Source organism: Xyrauchen texanus, chromosome 14, assembly GCF_025860055.1.
Source record: "Xyrauchen texanus isolate HMW12.3.18 chromosome 14, RBS_HiC_50CHRs, whole genome shotgun sequence".
In the NCBI taxonomy this organism is placed as follows: Eukaryota; Metazoa; Chordata; class Actinopteri; order Cypriniformes; family Catostomidae; genus Xyrauchen; species Xyrauchen texanus.
Window position 1 is genome coordinate 6,344,520 of NC_068289.1, and position 20,984 is coordinate 6,365,503.

Here is a 20,984-nt window from a genome sequence, read left to right on the forward strand (position 1 = left end):
GCCTTTCAAGTGCAAGATAAAGTATCTGCAGCAGTGATGTCCTGTTACCCAGAAGCCCCTGCTGCGGCCGTGACCCTGTCTGTTGCTCTGTCATTGCAGTTTCAGGTCACTGGCCAGGAGCACACTGTTGATGCATCTTCACGCTGTGCATGTATATTTCTCTTTTTTTCCCCCCACTGGAGAAAGATGAATGGTCACAGTGTATGTCTGAGTCTGTATGCGTGACTTTGTCTCAGCTGTGGCTCTAGGCGTACTCACCAAGCTCTCACTCACTACCATTAAATGACTGGCTGAGATTCACCGCCGAGCCACTCCACATTTAGACATGTCTACAGATATTACCACATCAGTGTGAAAAAGTGCTCGCTCACACAAATCACAATTCATTTTTAAATACATCCTGCAAAACCAGGAGCCCAAGGTTGAAAAGGTGAATGAAAAGCAAATAGGGAATCTCTGCAAACTCTTCTTAGTCATGCAGGATGTTTCTTCGTTGTAAGAATGAAACTATAGCTCCGTTCAAAAACCAAGTGAGCAGTCTTACGGTCCACTGCCTTGTGCCCACCAACTGCAGGCAGTTGCCTTTTAAGGGGACATTCACACTGTCTGCGTTCCCACAGCCTGCATTAAAAATACTGAAAAAATACAGAGTGCAACAGAAGTAAACAGACGGAATGTTTAAAGGTGCATTTACTCCCATACACCATTGCTACACAATCAATCCACAAAACGTATCCCACCCCCAGATTCATTTGATTGGTCCATTGTTTTTAAAACTAACATTGATCCGCTGTGTTGCGTCAAAGATTCAACTATTTTTAACTTAGCAAGGCGTCTTTGCAGAACTCGTAGTGAGAGAGACAGCGCAACGGCGCAAAGACATCCACCTGATCATGTGTACACAACAGAATAGCAACAATGTTTCCTGCGTGAACAGAATCCTAACAGAAATGGAATCTCTGACTGATTTGGAACAATCTACATAGGCAAAACCTACAACAAATTGTGCAAAAAAAGTGCTTTCTTACATGAAGTGCACAGAAAACTTGTCTAACAACTGATTCCAAAAGTCTTTGACTTTAGCATGTAGCTAAGCTATTGGCGTGATACTAGATGCAACAAAAGTATATTTATAACTTCACTTCAATTTCACTTGACTTGTCTGTCATCTTGGATTCATTTTTCGAACTGAGCTAGGTCGCAATTAATTTTGAGATTATCTTCTCTGCAAATGATAGATGCAATGCTTCCTTAATTTGGCATTCAGCAACAGCAACAACACCCAACAAAACCACCAATTTCTCCAGCCCCTAAAACCGCTGTATATGTGAACGCCCCATTAGAATGTGGCCAAAATTAGGCATTTGTATTCTGCCTACTAGGGAGGTCATAAAATAGCGATATATTGATTACTGATCAACACGTTATTTTATCGATATATTAACTTTAGCTGACATTTAAATTAGAATCCTAATTTGTGTGCTTTCAATTCACTGCCAGTTGCATTCCATTCAATGTAGTTTGACATAATAGCTTTGGGAGACCACATGGGGTGAGCTAACATTTACTGAATCTGGTTGAGGCATGGACGAGGCAGATATTACACACATTATGAGCTGATGGCTGTTCAAAGTTAAAAAGGTTTTTGTAATTCAAGAATTAATAAAGTGACGTTTGCAGGTTAGTGTATGAAACTAGTGTAACCCTGCAAACTGAGCAATTAGAAATGGTGACATTTATTATGCAATTTCTCTAATCCACAATATATCATCCAGTTGAGTAAATAATCTTTGTCCATTGATAATGTCAAATTGAAAGAAAAAAAGAAAAGCTGTGACGCTGCAGAGTTTTTAACAGCCTCCTGAGACAGCGAGCCTGCGGTGTGCGTATGCTCCTCTATGGAAAATCCCAAGCACAAGCTCTGTTTTTCCTGTTTTTCTCAGTCTAAACAGCAGAAACCCAGCAGAGAGCCGGTGCCAATGAAATCAATACAATAATTCTGTTGTCAGCTTTCAATCTTTCCATGGCACACGCTGTGAGCACAAAATATTATGAATTATCACAATGCATTCTTTCCAGCAGTTTTCCTACAGACCACAGGCTGACCACTGATTAGGCTGATTGTTAAACGCGTTTAGGGAAGACAAATTAATTAAAGACTGTGATCAGCAAGAAAGAAGCCTGGCCCCCCTGAAAAAAGCCAGCCAAGTAGCTGCAAAGAGATTGAGAGCAATGTTTTCAGCCCACATCTTCATGTCAGGGAGGAGTTTAATTGCTTGCGCTTGCCTCAGTCTAAAGCTTCTGATATCTTGATCAGCCTAACATCTCCACTAAAGGATCTTAAAGAACTTGCAGAGTCCACAGATCTCTCCTCCACTCACCACAAAACTCCCACTTCATCATCTGTAACTTCCAACCACACTCTCATGTTTTATTCATGAACTGTTCAGGGTTGTTCTGCCTGTCAATTAACAGTTGTTTTGACTAAGTGGAGGCCTTGTGTAGCGTTGAGAACACAGCCTACGTAGCAAGGAGGGAATTCAAATTGTTAAAATTAAGCCTTGGCTTTTAACTAGCAAATAAAAGACGTATCAAGCCAGTTCTAGTCATTGTCCATAAAAATGTGCTTATGGCTTAATGATTGTGAACTGTTCTGCAACAGCTGGAAACACTCACAAGCCCCTGCCTGCTTGGAGAAAATACAACAGTGCCACATTTTAACTTTGAAGGATGCAGCACATGCATTTATTTAATTAAATCATATTCTTTTGAACTGTGATAATCACATTAGGTCATATCACAATTCCCGTCTCTTTAAATAAAAATTAAGACTTTTGTTGTATTATGTTGTAAGATATTTAAGACTTTTTATGACCTTCAATTTTGGAAAACTGAATTTAAGACATTAAGACATTTTAATTAAGGCTTTTGGTTTATAATTTTGAAATATAAACCAAAGCAAGATCATGATTTATTAATGCCTACTTTCGCCATTTCATAGCTTTTAAAGTCCTGTGTGGATTCTCATTTCAGTGTAGTTACAGTTTTGAGAGAGTTTAGATCATTAGTTCTGTACTGCCGTTCTCTAAACGCAGAGTACGCAGCCTGCATAGGGTACCAACCCAGGTCACGGAATACTCACGGTGTCTGAAACCGACCCCAATCCACTATACTGTGCACTACTTTGGATGTCCGCCATATTGTAGGAGTATCTGAATTCTCAGCGAGCCATTCATTCCGTACTTTTGTTCACTCAATTTTACCCACAATGCATTCTAATTTTGAGTTTCAAATAATCCACTGCGAGATGACGTTTTGACTCCAGCAGCAATGTTTTATTTCATGCTGAATGTATTAAATTACTTTCACAAATCATTACTTGATTAAAATAACATTAGAGGCAAACCATACTGATACTTTTTGAAATGTACTCTTATACAGAAATTTGCAATTAGGCTGAAGAATTCTTTATTTTCTATATTCACTGAGGTGATAATATATTAACTGCACACAGTGGAGATGATAATTCTGTGGATGATTTAAATATTCTCTTATAACACATAGGTAATAATAATTTGGTAGGATATATGGCGCCATACACCCAGAAACACTACCCAGCTTGTATTGGAGTTTAAAATTACTTAAGTATAACAAATAAATACAATAATGTACATTAGATAAAATGTGTTTACTATTTAAATTAACACATATTATTCGCCATACGATTGCCTTGTGCCCACACATCTCACACGCGTGCCTCATGCCCCTCGGTGTGCACGTGCAGAAATGCTGTCCGCTCATGCTCCAGTTGTCAATCACACGAACAGCAGAGCAAAAGGCATATACACTTGTATGTTTACATGGATTTATACAGTTAATTAGCCTGAAGAAGCTGTGATAGTTGCCAGTGCGAGGTAAATGCGTAAATACTGCTCATGACATGTAGGACAAAGAGTACTAATATATTGCTACACTGATTTAAAAATGTACACTTAAAAATTTGTCATAAGAGCCCAGTTACAGAATCACCCTGAAAATGACCACCACATTACACATAAAAGCCAGCATTAGCATTAGATCCACAACTTACCTCAGAATGATGCCTTAAGTTGATGCTGCAGTTTTAAATATTGAAATATCCACTTGTCTTCGTATTAAATGAAGGCATTACTCTTGAAACTATGATTTTTTTACTGTGTGGAGCGAAAGAAGTGTTTCACTTAGTTAGAAGAGCATGACGCTGCAGCAGTGATGGACTCTGCATGAGTGAGTCTGTGACACCGTGCGCAGCTGTAAACTTCTGCTGTCGTAAAAGTCCCATTCAAAAATCTCTAATAAATTACACATTAACTCAAATTAAACCCAGTAATGTAACGACAGGACTGCCGCCCATTGTAATCAAGTAATTTTTTTTCATTAGAAATGTACTTGATTGAGAGTAAAAAGTACTTACTACACTAAAAGTACATTTCCCCCCAAAAAAGTAACACAAGTAAATGTAACTGAGTAAATATAGCGTGTTGCTACCCACCTCTGCATGTAACGGGCAAAATAATGTAAAAACACCTTCAGGTCACCCGGTCTGTGTTTATACTGTTATAATGAACGGAATGCTGTATATTATACCTAACATAAAAGCTGCATGCATAATATAAAATATTTAGCTAAATGTTTTTTAAATAGTTTTAGATGGAATATATAGCTTCACACCTCAAGATACGTCAACTTCCGAAAAGTATTAAAGGGGTCATGACATGGTTTTTTTTTATTGTATTATTATGTTCCCTTAGGTGCAATTATAGTATTAATATATTTTTTTTTAAGAAAAACTTTTAAAATCTAGTGATTTATGACCTTTTCCCACCCTGTTTCTCATCCTCTGATTCAAACAGTCTGTTTTGGGGGCGTTTTCCATTTAAGACTTCAGTGTTAACGCCCACTGTTATGATTGGCTAACGTCAGTGCCTATGTATCAATTATTGACGCCTCCAGCCAGAACAATATGCAAGTAAACTAAGTAAAAACACTGTGATTATTCATAATGAATGAAATTGCGCTTTAAAAAGTAGTTTAAAGTTTAAAATAGATTAGGCCTACTTACAGTTTAGCGTCGTCGTTGTTCCCAGAATAGTCGGCACGGACTTATCTTTGAGCAACAGTTTTCTGGCAAAGAAAGCATTATATTGAGATTTGTTCTCAAAACAGTCATCCTTAAAATGTACAGAACAAACGCTTAAGTTAACACTGCCGTGACTGGAACGTCCGCAAAAAATAAACTGCATCCATTTTTCCCTGACGTCTGGATCTTTCGGCAGCTTATTCAGAGGTTTTGTTTGACCACAGCCAGGAACAGCACATCTGTGTGGCATCGTAATTTTCCTGTGCACAAGTAGTCTCTGTCAGAGCTCGCTGTCCATCGACTGAACACTTGTGAGGCGACGGCGATACTGAAATGAGCGTAGCTGTCTTGCGCTTAAAGCGTAGTTATCTTGTGCTGGAGGCGGTCATATGCAAACGCTGTTACGTCACTTCTAACCGACACGTCACTTCTAACCATGAATCCAGAACGAGCTGTATTTTGAGCTTGATTAAATAAATGATTCGTTTAGAATGGGGAGGACGTCTTAAAATATTAAACTTGCAGGACGTTTTAATGATACAAAGACCTCTTATATACCAAAAGATCAAGGCAAATTTGGTTTCTCATGTCATGACCCCTTTAATATCAACTACCCGTATATTTGTGCAATACAAATATTAATAAGAATTTACATTCCTGAAGCAATTCATCAAGAGCTTCATTAGTTTCCACTGCAAATTCAGTATTCGGTGTATCCACACAAACAGCCTAATTAATTGATTAACTGGATCTGTCCCTATGGATCAGCAGTCATGTTCATATCAATTCCCAAGCAGACAGATATGATCATCTCCACCCTCCCATCAATCGAACAGAGCACATTGTACAGAGAACAAAGAGCGATAGATGAGCCTTGTCTGCTCTTTCTGCTCAGCCGTTTGAGTGATGGCTCATTGTGCATTTCAATTATCATCATGTGCCAGCATACTTGTTTGAACAGCGATCAGTGCACACATCAGCTCGGCAGATGAATTGGTTATACCTGGCAGGACCTGCCTTCGGACGTGACAAAAATCAGAGAGCAAAAGACAAATAAGACTATGTTCTCAAAAACAATGGTTACAATGCATCTTCTCCCTGAGGCACAGTCTCCTTTCTCGAAACTGCTTTCGGCTTACAGGCGTTCTAATATGATTTTACTTCTCATTATCATTGGTCTTTTTTTTTTCTTTTTTGAGTGTGTAATTGCCAGGGAGCCACAAAGCACTTGGGCATATTTTAAGGGGCACACTGATGGTTTTTCCACTGTGTGCTGGGAGAAAAGAATGAGAGGGAGATCCTTTTATAAAATCACTCTGTCTGGAAAGATTCCTAGAGCAGAGACAAAGCCAACTCTGGAGTGTGAAAGAGAGAGAGAGAGAATACAATACACCTCAAAACAATTAAGAAAAATTAGGAAACAGGGAACAAAAAGAAAAAAGAGGAAAGACAGACAAACACTCAGTTGAACAAGGGTGTGAGAAGGGTGACGGCAATCCTTCAGACTGAGAAAGTTCAACATGGATGAGTTTGCCAGCTGAAAACATGTTGAACACACCAGTAGACGACATACAGCAGGGCCTGAAATTTGCAACAATTACCAGGTTGAAAGATCAGATCTGATGTCGTTTTGTCGCGCTGCTTACTAGTGCCGGTGAGAGGGCGCAACCATCGTCATGATGTCTTGCTGTCCGGATGTAATCAATCCGAGGTCTGGACCCAGACCATAGTGACTTGATTAGCCTAATCGTTAGCAAGGCAGCTAACGTTAGCAACCTCCTACAGTCTGAGAAAACCGAAATGCTTGCAGTTTTAAGCAACACGCACCTGATAATCTCGATTTTTTTTAATCGCAATAGAGAGAGATAGTTTTATCGCACAGCCGTACATTATACCTCGTCTCTATAAGTAAGCGATGCGATAAACGTTCTGCCTAACATCTCCTTTTGTGTTCCTCAGAAGAGAGAAATTCATATAGGCTTGAGGGTGAGTAATGATCACAGAAATTTCATTTTTGGATGAAATGCTCTTTATCTACCTGTTTAAGTTTTTCACAACCCTCCCCTTTTCCCTGCAGGTCTCTTCAAATTGTAATATTTGTTTCTGAACCATGGAGTTTTAAACTTTTCTCAATTTTTACCTGGTTGTGACCAAGCCAACACCTGCAAGGCAAAATTAGATGCAAATATTCAAGTTTAATTAAGAACAGTGAATTTGATGACCCATAGCAAGTTGCTTGGTTTGGCAGTTTCCCCTGTGATGGGCGGTCCTTCGTATATAGCAAATGTGGGTTTCACACACACACTTCACATCTGTCCATGCATTCTTCGCCTGATAGATTTAGTAGTAGAAGGGTGAATGTGACCTGTAAAGCCTAATACTTTAATAAATTACTATTTAATGAACTTGTCTCTATATTTACAGGAACTTAAATTGAACTGAAACAGGGAAGGGGATTTTTATTTCCAGCATAATTTACATGGCACTCAACAGGGAGAGTAAATGTTAAGTGTTATATAGTGTTATATAGTGTGTCTTAGTGCAAGATGTATTGTTTCTGTCATGTTAAAGTTTTTTTGGGGGGGTTATCATTATGGTGAATAGTGGAGTTTGAGATTAGCTTGAGGACAGGTACAATATTAAATCGTTCTACAGTATATTGATATACTTGTTGAGCAATTGCTATGCTAATCAAAGCATGGTTTATCCAATCAGCATGCATTCAGCATGCTAACATTCACTTAACTAGGTTGTTCTAGCTAGTACATACTAGCTAGTTTCCCTCTACTTTACATATTTAATTTGAGCATACATGATGAATTTAAGTTCAGCCAAAGTGTTAAATTTATAGTACTATTAAAGTGCATGAGTTAGTTTACTCAATATTTCAAGTTAAGAAAAATATCAACATGAATCAGTTTCACAGAACTGTTGAAGGTTGCTGGTTCGATCCCTACAGCCACCACCATTGTGTCCTTGAGCAAGGCACTTAATTCCAGGTTGCTCTGGGGGGATTGTCCCTGTAATAAGTGCACTGTAAGTCGCTTTGGATAAAAGCGTCTGCCAAATGCATAAATGTAAATGTAAATTAGTACAAAATCTAAATCTGACAGTTCTGCTTACTTAACATTTTACAAGTTAATAAATTACATGTTTATGTAACTGATTACCTCCATATTTATGAGTTCTGCCAACTTATTCGGGTTAAGAGTGTAGCCTTTAGCATTGCTATGAATGAAAACAAATCTTCTAAAAGATATGCAAAGAAAATCTGATGTCTATCGTGTCATCAGCCACTGCTGAGGATGGTGAGGTTCCACCTGGTCAGCTAATTACTTCATTGCTTGAACACACAGCACCAAGAACAAACACCACCAAACACACACTCAGAGTTTGACAAAGCCCTCCAGTTTTCTCTAAGGGAGCTGCATTAATTAGTATTAACCATCACCAGGCATATGCAGTGCACTCACATATCACTCAGTGCAGCTAAACTGAACTCCAAACAGAGTACAAACAGAGGTCAAATAAGAACGCTATTGCTGCTCTAAAAGTATAAGGCATTATGACTCCAATTACCAGTTGGCCTCGGTGATGGCCCGAGCAGCTTTAATTGATTTAGACTCCACCAATAATGCAGAAGAGCTGCAGGTTAAAGTTAAGGTACTATAACCTGTCCACCCAGACAGATTCTCAACCTGCAGTAAATGATATGACACAATACAGGCCAGGCGAGGTGATAAATTGCCTTAAAGAGCATTCTGACACTAAAAGACCTGAGGACAGCTCTTCTGTTAGAGACAGCCTTTAAACATCACACCCACACATTACTGCACCAACATCTGACATGTCAAGTATAACCCATCATTCAACTAATTCAGTTATATTGGCCCTTCAATTGGTGTTCAAGGTCCCCATCTTGCCAGAAAGAGTCTGTCTCTCTCAGTGCACTTGATTTTGAAGACTTCAAGAAATGGATCCAAGTCATGTAAGGTAAGGTACGTGTTTTCTAAATCAACTAATCTGAACAACAAAAATTCTCTCAGAATCTACTTTCTTCTGCAGAACACAAATATTTTTATAAGAATCTCAGCTAAGTAGCGCCATACAAAGCATTGTTATACAATGCAAATGTTGACCAAAACTTTTAATCTCCAAAAAGCACATTTGGCATAAAAGAAATCCATATGACTCCAGTGGTTTAATCAATGTCTTCTGAAGTGACTGAAGTGAAATTTTTAACTGTAGATCTTGCCATTGCAGTCTCAAGGAATGATCATGATTTCAAGATCCATTTCACTTCCTAGTGCTTGATGCATGCACCGGGCACTAGGAACTGTAATAGAGCTTGAAATCTTGATCACCAAGGAGACTGCAGGTGTCAAGATTTATAGTGAAAAATTAGTTACATTTTTGTCTGTTCTCACCCAAAACCAATTAGACCAGTCAAACTTGGGCCACAAGTAAAGTTGCCTCGGGTGTTGTGTCCAGCAATGATTCTTTTATTGCATTTAAACTCTCACACACATCTACAAACGGACACAATCTTCTCCTCAGTGACTTTGACTGCTGTGTACACTCTCACCTTCTCCCCATCTCATCTTCTGGGCATGTGGTCAACCTTGAACCTGCCCTTTGATGCTTTTCAGATCTCTGCATGCTGCAGGGCTAATACTCACCCTGCCAATACTAACAGTAAGAGGGCAGCACAAAGCTCCAGATTTTCACAGCAAGAGAGTCAGTCAATCAGATTGGAACAAGCAATTTTAGTCAGTGCTTCCCATTTTTGTGCACAATCTGCATCAAACGGTCAATGAACGCACTGTTGGCAGTCCAAGGGTGTGCCATTTAAGGCTAAAGGCTAATTTATGGTTCTGCGTCGAACATACGACATAGGCTCCGTGTTATGGACGGCGCATTGGTTTGCATTTATAGTTTTGCATTGGTGTCTGCATCCTTCTGTGAGTAGGCTACACAGCCAAAATGTTGCATTCATAAATAAATAAAAGCAATGCAATTTGTGTATTTAAATGTATTTATTAAATGATTCTAGCATCAACACAAGTTGAAAGTATGTGAACATGTTGAAATGTAGGCACATATTATTTATTATACATGCTGCCTGTATTACAGGGAGAAAATTAATTAGAAAAATAATGTATGCTTGCACTCGAGCCATTTAAATAATAATAAATAATTATTTTGGCACACTTTTGACTGACCGTGCTGAAAAAAGAATCAAACTAATTCATAACTACTTGTTTGGTAAACACTAAATGGGTATCGATTTAAAGACTTTACATTATACTTTATAACCAACTCTTATCAGGTGCTTTTTAATTTGCTAATTTCCATAAATTCTGAAATATTATTTACTGTAAACAATACTGTCAAACATACAGTCAAATCATCATGCAGATCGGAAAGTTTGCGAGTAGAACACAAAACATTATTAACAGGCTAGGGCCAGGTGTACTCTTTGGGGGGCAACTGCATTGTACACTACATGTCCTCTGTAAAAGTATAAAAACTATTTTTTTTAAAAAACAACGTTATTTCTGAAGACTCATTTATTTACTTCCAATTATTTACCAACCAAAATGGAGTAAACAAAAAGGCATTACAAATGCTGGAGTCAATACACCATAACATTTGGGGTTTTCCCACAAACTTTTTATAATTTCACCATGTTATACTTTAGAATGACAGATGTTGTAAAAAGATTGTGTAAAAGGAATGACATATCAATATTTTTGCAGTATAAGGAACACATACAGGTCTTGTAAATGTACACCAATTGTTTTAAGACAGTCACAATTTTTAAGCAAAGGTACACTTTGGTTATATAGCTGACACAAATACTGACTATATCTGCTGCACTGTACAGTTAAAACATACAATTAATGACAGTGAAAAAATTACCTCCTAATATTATATATCTTTACTCTATATCGTTTCATAAATTAAAACTCGAAAAAAGTACACATAAAAATATTTCCTCTACTTGTGATAATAATGTGGAAAATTGCGATTTTAAAGTAATCTTAATGGCCTTTTTTTATTTTGACGAAAACATGTTTGTTTTCCAGCACATAGAACGCACATTAAAGGAGCTTTTATTCAACTTCTACGAGACTGACCTGTTGGATTAGCCATGTCCCCTCTTTCCAAATCCCTCAAAAGATACCAAATGATCTTTATTGAGACTGACATCGTGCAGAAATGGTTGTTAAAAAAACAAGAGCAGCAAAATAGCACTGTCAACTTATGTTGTCTTAAAAATCACAGTAAGTCTCAGGGGACTCCACCCCTGGAGTCTAAAGTTTGAATCCAAGGTGTGCCGAGTGACTCCAACCAGGTCTCCTAAGAAACTAAATTGGCTTGGTTGCTAGGGAGGATAGAGTCTCATGGGGTAACCTCGTTGTGGTTGCGATTAGTGGTTCTCCCTATCGATGGGGTGCGTGGTAAGTTGTGCTTGGATCGCAGAGAGTAGCATGAGCCTCCACATGCGGAGTCTCTGCGGTGTTATGCACAACTAGCCACGTGATAAGATGTGCGTATTGACTGTCTCAGAAGAGGCAACTGAGACTTTTCCTCCACCACCCAGATTGAGGGGAGTAACCGAACCACCACGAGGGCCTACTAAGTAGTGGGAGCTGGGCATTCCAAATTGGGAGAAAAAAAAAATATATAATTTTTTTTTTTTAAATCACAGTAAGTCTCAATAATTCGCTGAAACTACAACACAATGAGAACGTGCAAAATGATTGACAGGTCGAAAGCGTCATTGTCTGTGGTCCGCGGACACAGTTTTGTTGCTGTTTACAGAGTCTAGAGACAGGGGAGATATCTTATAACACTTATTTCAGTAATATCTCTCATGGAGTAGGAAAAATGTTGTGTGTAAAAATCACTTACAGCACCTTTAAGTCAAACTGCCATCTAATGCTAAAAAACTGCGACCAATGACTCCAGAATGCAATAAATTTAGTTGTAGGTTCAATATTTGTTGGACTTTCACGCACTCTGGATGTGACAGTTCAAAAGTATTATAAGCACAATTAAAGTATATAACATATATAATTGGGTATTATAACCAATTGGGTATAAAACATTGTACTCAAAACAATCCACGCTTGTTGTAGCCACATAATTGTTCCTGAAAATGCTCTGATGCACTTTCATTGCCTAGCGTAAGGGATTGAAACCCACAGCTTGTGTTGAGGGCCCCTAAGACAAATCAATACAACTGTAAGCTTAACATTGAGTTATTGTAGAGAGAGTAGTACAAGTAGTAACTTTGATAGAATTGTCAAAATGACATTTCTGGAGGTGGTTATGAAGAGTTTCTGAAATGTATATAAAAACAAAACTGGACTGGGATTAATAAAGTTTTAAATCCAGAAGGTTAAATTATAAACAGAATAAAATGAAAACAAACACTTTATGAAAACACAAACACTATTAACTACTAGTCTTCTCTTCATTCCTTTCTGCTCAGAGCTTTGGAAATATTGGGGCTAATCCACACACAAAAACAATGATGAATTCAGCACTTTCGTTAAATCGATTGAAATATGGTGTTACACACAAAGCAAGCAAGGTATGCACCATAGGCGGTGCACCATAGCAACAGTGACAGATACAATGTGGAGCATCTTTTTCTATCAGCTTAATTCACTTTATCAGACTAATCAAAACAGCTCTTTTAGTTATATTGTCATCTTTCAATATTCTTAAACACAAAAATAGGGACAAGCAAAACAAACAACAGGTAAGACAGGTTAGTGTGAGGTAAATCTAGTGTGTTAGTGTTTTATGTTCAAGCAAGGTAAATGTAATGCTTGCATTTAGTGTGTTTACACAAGGTAAATCTTGTGTTTTTTTGTGATTGAAAGAGCTAAACCTACTGTGATGGTGTTATGTGTTATTATGTTAGTTAAATCTAGTGTATTAGCGTTTTGAGTGTTTACGTGAGGAAAATCTAGGCTGCGTCTGCTACCATCAGATTACATACTGCATTAATGGATGCACTTCTCAGCTGGTAAAACAACACATTCTTTAGGTATGCAGGTTAGTAGTTTAAATTGAGTCAGGACATCCTTCATCTGGGAACATGGGCATTGTCCCATGACCCGAATATATTATGCAATAACAACCGAGAGAATAATATACTATATCACTGTTTAATATTTTAAACAGGCATCATTTAGGCACAAGGTACAACTTTCCTGTGGTGTACATAAAGGCTTAGCACTGACAGTTGAAAAGAGCCGCCCAACTCGCAGTTTGCGCCATTTTTTTTTTTAATTCAGCGTTCGAACCATACACGTCCCTACCAACTTTCAGAAACTCTGAAACGTCCCGACCAACATTTGGGCAATCTGACCATATATAAAAATATTTTAACTGTATACTATGTTTTTATTTTCATTATAATAACTATCAAAGTTTCTTAGTGTAATTATTCAAGTGTAAATAATTGTTCTACGTCTTCTAAAGATACACATAAAAGGCATTGTCAAGTGGCATCTGTAAATTTTCTCAGGGCTGTTCACGATTCTCCAATCACAGTTGTTTGTGATTAATTAGTAAATGTAATTTCTTTTACCATTTTCTGGAGATTACACAAGCAGATTTCCATCCACCCATTGAAATTAATAGATTTAAACAAGCATACTCTTCATGTACAAATCTTTCTAGTCCAAGTAAATAAATACAATTTAAAATAAAAAACCCAATTAATGGAGGATTCTGCTTCGGTCAGTAAGTGAATTAATGAGGAAAACACCTTTGAATAAGAACGAAGGTTCATAAATGTGGGAAACCTGTAACTAATTAATATTTAGCATTTTGCGTGTAGGTGAAATGCTTCTTTCAAATAGAGCTTTAAGAGTAAATGCAGAGAAAGGGCTTCATATGAGTGTTTTCGCATGGATATGAAAGAGAAAAACTGAAAACAACCATTTTTGGTTTGCCAAAGTTTAAACACTAGGCTTAGGATCTATGCCTTTTTTACGCATCAATAATCAGAACATTTTCCAGATGATTATCGATATATTTAAAAAAAAAAAAAAAAAATTTAAATAGGGCTGCTCATTGCACAATAATTTGTCTCTTCAAACATCTCTCTCAACACTACTTAAAGTGTAAGAGAAAGGGTAAATAAAAAAAAAGTGTTGCACACTGGGCGCGTCTGGTGGACGATATGGCGCATTCTAAAAGTCATTTTCTATGAAGGTACACACACTGCCGCTGATATTCACTGCTTAAAATTCTGCATCGCCACGGAGCACAACTCGTAGAGTTTCCCATTATATTCGACCCATATCACTATCAAAGGACAAAGATTATTTACTCTAGCTATCACTGGATGATATATTGCATATATTTATCTTTCATATAGCCTACATAATGTATTTTCAGTGGGGTTTTTTTTTTTGTGTGTGTGGTTTGACAGCTAGAACGAAATCTAAATCGCATAATAATTTATAATCATTCAGTTTGCGCAGTTACACCAGTTTCATACACTACACTGCAAACTCATCAACATCACTTTCTTCATTCTTGAAGTACAAAAACCTTTCTACCTTTTGTGTGTATGGTAGTGACTAGTCTTGCATAGCCAGACCTTTGACTAATGGCAGAGCAATACTAAAACAGTTAGTGCACAGACTTTGAGCAGTCCGTGGGCCTGCCGTCTGAGACTATATGGTCACTAGATTCACAACTTAGTTTGTACTATGCCTTGTCCTTCCAATAAACAGCTTTATCTGTTTGTCATCTGTCCCTCTTGTGGTCTCCCATCGCTATTACGCTAGACAACTTTAAACAGAAGAGCTATTATCAGTGAATTGGAAAGCACACAATTTAGGATTTAAGCCTCATCACAGTACAGAGACTGCACTTATCAGAGTTACAAATGACTTGTTCTTATCATCTGACCGCGGCTGCATTTCACTTCTGGTGCTTTTAGATCTTCGTGCTGCATTCGACACGATAGATCACGACATTCTCTTGAATAGGCTAGAGAATTATGTTAGCATCTGTGTAGTTGCATTAGCATGGTTTAGGTCCTATTTAGCAGGCCGCTACCACTTTGTCTATGTAAATGAGGAATTGTCAAACCAAACAAAAGTATGGATGAGTGGCACAGGGAGCAGTTTTAGGGCCTCTGCTTTTCTCATTGTATATGCTTCCCCTGGGAGATATTATCAGGAATTGTGGAATAAGTTTCCATTGCTTTGCTGACGATACCCAACTTTATATTTCACAAGTCTCCAAATTAGCTGTATATCAATGAAATAAAAGATTGAATGGCCAGAAATGTCCTTCTACTCAATTCCAACAAAACAGAGGTACTAATTATTGGACCAAAAAAACTCTTACAATAAAATATTAAAAATAAAGCCGCTAAAATGTTATATGACTCTCGATGGATATACTGTTACATCATCTTCAACAGCGATGAACTTAGGTGTTATATTTGATACCAATCTGTCCTTTGAACATCAAATGACCCTTGCTTGTAGAAAAGCATCCTTCCACCTAAGAAATATTGCTAAATTACAGCACATGCTCTCTTTTGCTGATGCCGAAAAACAAATTAATGCGTTCATGACCTCAAGACTAGATTATTGTAATTCATTACTGGGAGGATGTCCAGCAAGATCAATAAATAAACTTCAATTGGTTCAAAATGCAGCAGTCAGTACGCTAACGAGAACCAAGAAATATGATCACATTAGCCCCATTTTATCATAGTTACATTGGCTACCTGTTAAATTTCGTATTAATAAAAAAATTCAGTTAACTACATACAAAGTTTGAATGGTCTAGCTCCGCAGTACTTAAGTGACCTTCTACCACGCTATATTCCATCACGTTCATTACGATCGCAAAATTCTGGCCTGTTAATAGATCCTAGAATAACAAAATCCACAAAAGGAGGTAGATCCTTTTCATATTTGGCTCCTAAACTATGGAATAGTCTCCCTAACACTGTTTGAGATGCAGACACACTCCCTCATTTATGCTTACATCGTTTTATGTTTCATTATCTCAACCTTGAGACTCCTATACTGAGGTGACCAGAACCAGCTGAATTCAGCTCCATTCCTGCTTCATGTTGGATTCCACTGCTACATGTCTCTGAGTGATGATGACTACATGCAGCCGGTGCCAGCCATACATCACTTCAGTCTATTATGATGGACTTCAGATGATGAACTGATGCCACCTCCAACCATAAGACATAGGATACTTCATATGCCATTGTCTGAACTTTGAACCTCACTGATCTCTGCCTGCATCACCTCGGTCTATTGATGGACTACGCTCTTGAAATGGAATACATAGACTATCAATTGCCAACAAAACCCTTCATCAGTCAAATAAGCAGGACAACTGCATCGAACTTCTGCAGTTAATATAGGATGGACTTCAAAAGACATTAATCATTAACCTAACAACAGTTCATACAAAATCTATGTTTAAACACTGTCCCTTAACACTTACATAGTTTAATAATTTTAAACCATGACTTGAACTATACATAAGTAATATTGGCATTATATTCATGATGTTAGCCAGAGGGGAACTGGCCCCCACAGTGAGCCTGGTTTCTCCCAAGGTTATTTTTCTCCCATTAACCAACATCTTATGGAGTTTTGTGTTCCTTGCCACAGTCACCTTCGTCTTGCTCATTGGGGTTATAAATACAATTATTATTTATTTTTAAACACAATTCAAAATCGTATTTTATCTAATTACACAATGATGACTCAACAACATTATAGATATTACACTTTTATCTTCTGTTAATGTCTAATTTTCTGTAAAGCTGCTTTGAAACTGTGTGTGTTGTGAAATGCGTTATACAAATAAAATGTAATTGACTAGGAGGAGTGTCATCGGCAGCCAATGTGGTCACTCCCTATGGTAAAACCAAACAGTGATGCAAATTATATAGCAATGACAAAGGTGGAGGGAGGCTCATGGATTTAGGAAGTTGGGATGATGCATGTCCAGGCACCAAAGTTCATTTAAATAAAGGTAGGACACACGTCCACAGTGCACACAGAAAAAAACTCACATCACATACATCGAGGACTCTGTGTGGCTCTGCAGATTATGTTAATTACTTTAAAGCTTGAATGGATTGTTTGAATAGAGCTTTTACTCATTGACACCGATTACCCCTAGAACATAACTATCAATCACACACACATTTATGACATAAACTTTCAACTTAGAATTACTTTTTGAATAAGCACCCTTAAACTGTTTTCTGAGGTGAGGTTGAAAATAGGATCCTTAGAAATGTACAGACAATACAAATGAGACAATTAATATTCTTGATTATATGTATTACTGAAGTAGTATTTCTTGTCAATGAAAGATAAAATAGTCAGTTTAAAATATATTTAGACACATTGCATTATTTGTGTATAGGTTACCCACAAAGAGGAAATTGAGTAAGGCTTTATAATGTGGCTTCATGGTAGAAAGGAGAAAAAACGTTGGCCCTAATCACCATTAAAATTGCCCATCTATTATATAAGAGGTTGTAAGTGTAAATGGCTATCTAAACAGCAATAAACATAATTACAGTGAAGTAAATAAAAAAAAATTGCTTATACAGGGTTTGTTTTTGGCCTGCTCAGCTAGTTGACCGACATTATTCTGAAGGCTGGTGCACATCTCCATCAACACCTCCCTTTTCTTTTTCAGTTCTTCCAGCTCATCTTCCAAAGCTTTTCTCTTAAGTCCACGCATGGCACCCTCTCTCTTGCTCCTCTCTTCATCAAGGTAGATCCTGTATATGGTCCTGGCTGAAGCTACAGAAGCCAGTAGTTCACAATTGTCCTGTATTGTTAATCGCAGAAATCAGTTTATTTTTGAAGTACAGGGCAAGTCCACATTTTAAAATGTAGCTGGTTTTGTCCTTTCCACGTGAAAGATTTGGCTATTTGCGAATCAGGAAACATTCCCTGGAACAACTCAGAAAGACCTTCATTTGATGTGTACCTCTGCCTGCAGCGTCGCATTCGAACCAAAGCTGCTCAAAGGTCGATCGATTTTCCTTCAGTAGTGGCTCCGCAGGAAGCGGTGGTCACTACAGCAGCAGTTGTGGTGGTGGTAGTAGTTGCTGAAGATGTTACTTTGTCGGTCACGGTGAAGTAACTTGATAGTTAATTGCTGTCTGCCTTTTACAGCCCATTTGTGGCCATCGGACTGCATATGAGATGTAACGGCTCCATGTTGACAACAAACCATGTAAGCAACCATGTCCTAAATTCTTTGTCTTCTAGCCAATTTTGCTGGAATTTGCACTTACCCATTTCTTTGCAACTTCACTAAATTTACATTCTCTGTTCTAACTCCTCCAGGTCCCAGCCCGCCGCTGTCCAAACATCCGGCGTTGTCAATTTTGCATTGGCCGGAGGCAATTACCAAACTAGATCCACATGTTTATCACACCAATGTACATATTTTGCGACAGCAAATCAAAGTTATTAATTGTGAAGGCTATATTCAAAATAAATTGGTAATATTTTTTCAAAACTATCTAAAACTTTTAATGCCTGTAGGAATAACATTTAATGACTTCTAATGCTTTTTAATGCCCCACGGAAACCCTGTTATAGAAAACAGTGCAAGCTGCGTTAAAGTTAATAGGATTAGGGGTTTGTTCAAATTTCCAACCACAATACTAATATAGTGACTTAGCAAGAACCATTCATTCCCGTTTTCCAATCTGCATAACCTTAATTTATGAACAGACAAAGTACATGTGTCATAGTTGTCTAGCACAGACAGTAAAGCAAATGTTGTGGTATATCTTGAGCCGTGGAAAACAAAATATACCTTAAATTAGCTATAGAAATCTTTAATAGTCCCAGTGTTTTAAGAACTTCTTTGGAGCATTTGTTATCGTGGTGCATTTTCTCACTTAGTTCAGTTTGTTTAGGTATACATGAACACTCTTTTGATTTGCACCAAAACAATTGGTCCGAGGCCACACAGAGGGGGTGGTATCGGACTGATTGCATATGAACCCTGGAGCGGTTCGCTTGTGCAGGGAATGCAATCCGACCCAACAGACCAAACAATATCCCTATAAAAACCATGAACATACCAGATGGATCTTTGGAAAAGACATCTGTAGGTCAGCATGTCACTGTAATTACTAATCAAAACACATATATTGCATTTTGGCGACTATATTGAATATAGTTTCAGGTTTATAAAAGGAGCAGTTTAATAATAAATGAAGTAATTTTAGTAAAATTGCTTCCTTCCAATAGCTTTACTCTGCTGTTTGTGCGTGTGCGTGTGTGTGTGTGTGCGTGTGTGTGTGTGTGTGCGTGTGTGCGCGTGTGCGTGCGTTTCAATGCTGAAATAATGCAAAAGCAACCAATGACAGCACAATGTAAATTTTACAACTCAAATCATCTGTATGTCAGATAAAGTGTATTTGCAGTGCAACCTCTAACTGGAACACACATTCTGTGCCATGCAGTGACCTTTTGCATAGGCACCACATAAAAAAACACTCGAAAATGTGTAACGGTTGACACATTTTTACAGGTACATAATAACCGATATATTCTGGCATAGCGCACAAACATTCTGACCAATAAGGGGACAGTTTGCATACATGTGACTTTTATTGACAAAGTTTTGGTCTGTTTTGAAATGTTGCCTTGTAAAAGCAAACCGAATCAAGAGGAAAATGCAACATTGTAACAAATCATATGAGCTACAGGTCTGAAAACGACCCAAGACATTCTGTACCCATTCAGGCACAAATCAACCAGTGGCTAAGTCTCAAAGTAATTTTCTTTCAAGATTGGATCCCATTTTCAAAAGCTTATAATTATTCCTGTAGAGATCCCGATTTTGATTCTAAGGCAACACAGATTAAATGGGGCAAAACTGTTCCATTTAAAAAAAAGGAATAGTAAGAAGTAATTACGTGTGAGAAGAAAAACAACTTCAGACCATCTGTAACCGAAGCATGATAAAAGAATTTTCTACAGAAAAAAGAAAATTGCTAACATTGTGAGATAATTAACTTGAGTTTGTAATCACACCCACTTTAAAAAGGGCAGAAATTATTTTTAACCCATAAATGCACACATTATTATTTTTTAATTTTGATAATCTATCCTCTTTAAAACCACATTCATCTACATTCCTCTCACCTCTCTGATTTTGTCCCTCTTTTCCTTGATGTCAGGGTTCCCTGGGTCACCATCGTTAACCCCTACCAGTTTGGGCATGGGTACTGGAGGCAGTGGTTTGGGCCCATCTTTCTTCTTCTTCAGGTCCTCAGCCACCTTGGTCTTCTCCGTCTGGATCTCTGCCTTCAGCTCCTCTTTGGACTTGCGAAGCTTTTCCTTGGCTTCCTGTAGCGCCCGCTCATGATCTGCCCGGATCTTGTCACGAAGACTCTCCTCCTCCTCCCTGCAGGGCCACAGCCAAATATCAGATTAAAAAACAGTTACTTTAATTGCATTTCATTTAGAAACTAATACTGTGAATTATCAGTTATTGGCACTATTTATTGGCAAAGATAACAGATATCTGATATATTGGCATCCAGACATTAATCATCCAAGTCATTTCATATGTTTCTTTTTAATATGAGCCAATCACAAAACACGAATAGAGCAAATGCCATTTCAAAGTGAGTTTCACATACTACCACAATTCCATACTTACTCTGAAGGGAATATAATTTGAAGGGTGCGAGGCAGAATCCTCTCATACGTGGCCATTTGAACACCCCACTAGTGCCTGACCGATTTATCGGTAGGCCAATATTAGCCTTTCACAGGTATATTGTATCGGAGTATGT

The 20,984-nt window shown here is 37.8% G+C and overlaps 1 protein-coding gene across 1 annotated transcript in view; it reads right to left on the reverse strand.

The window, feature by feature from the left end:
* LOC127655271 (mannosyl-oligosaccharide 1,2-alpha-mannosidase IB) overlaps positions 1 to 20,616 on the reverse strand; it is a 96,106-nt gene extending 75,490 nt beyond the window's left edge. Inside the window, exon 1 of the mRNA XM_052142977.1 lies at positions 20,329 to 20,616. Within this exon, the coding sequence (XP_051998937.1) occupies positions 20,329 to 20,406 (78 nt within the window). The 5' untranslated portion in view covers positions 20,407 to 20,616. The remainder of the gene's footprint in view (positions 1 to 20,328) is intronic.
* Positions 20,617 to 20,984: the final 368 nt, after the last annotated feature.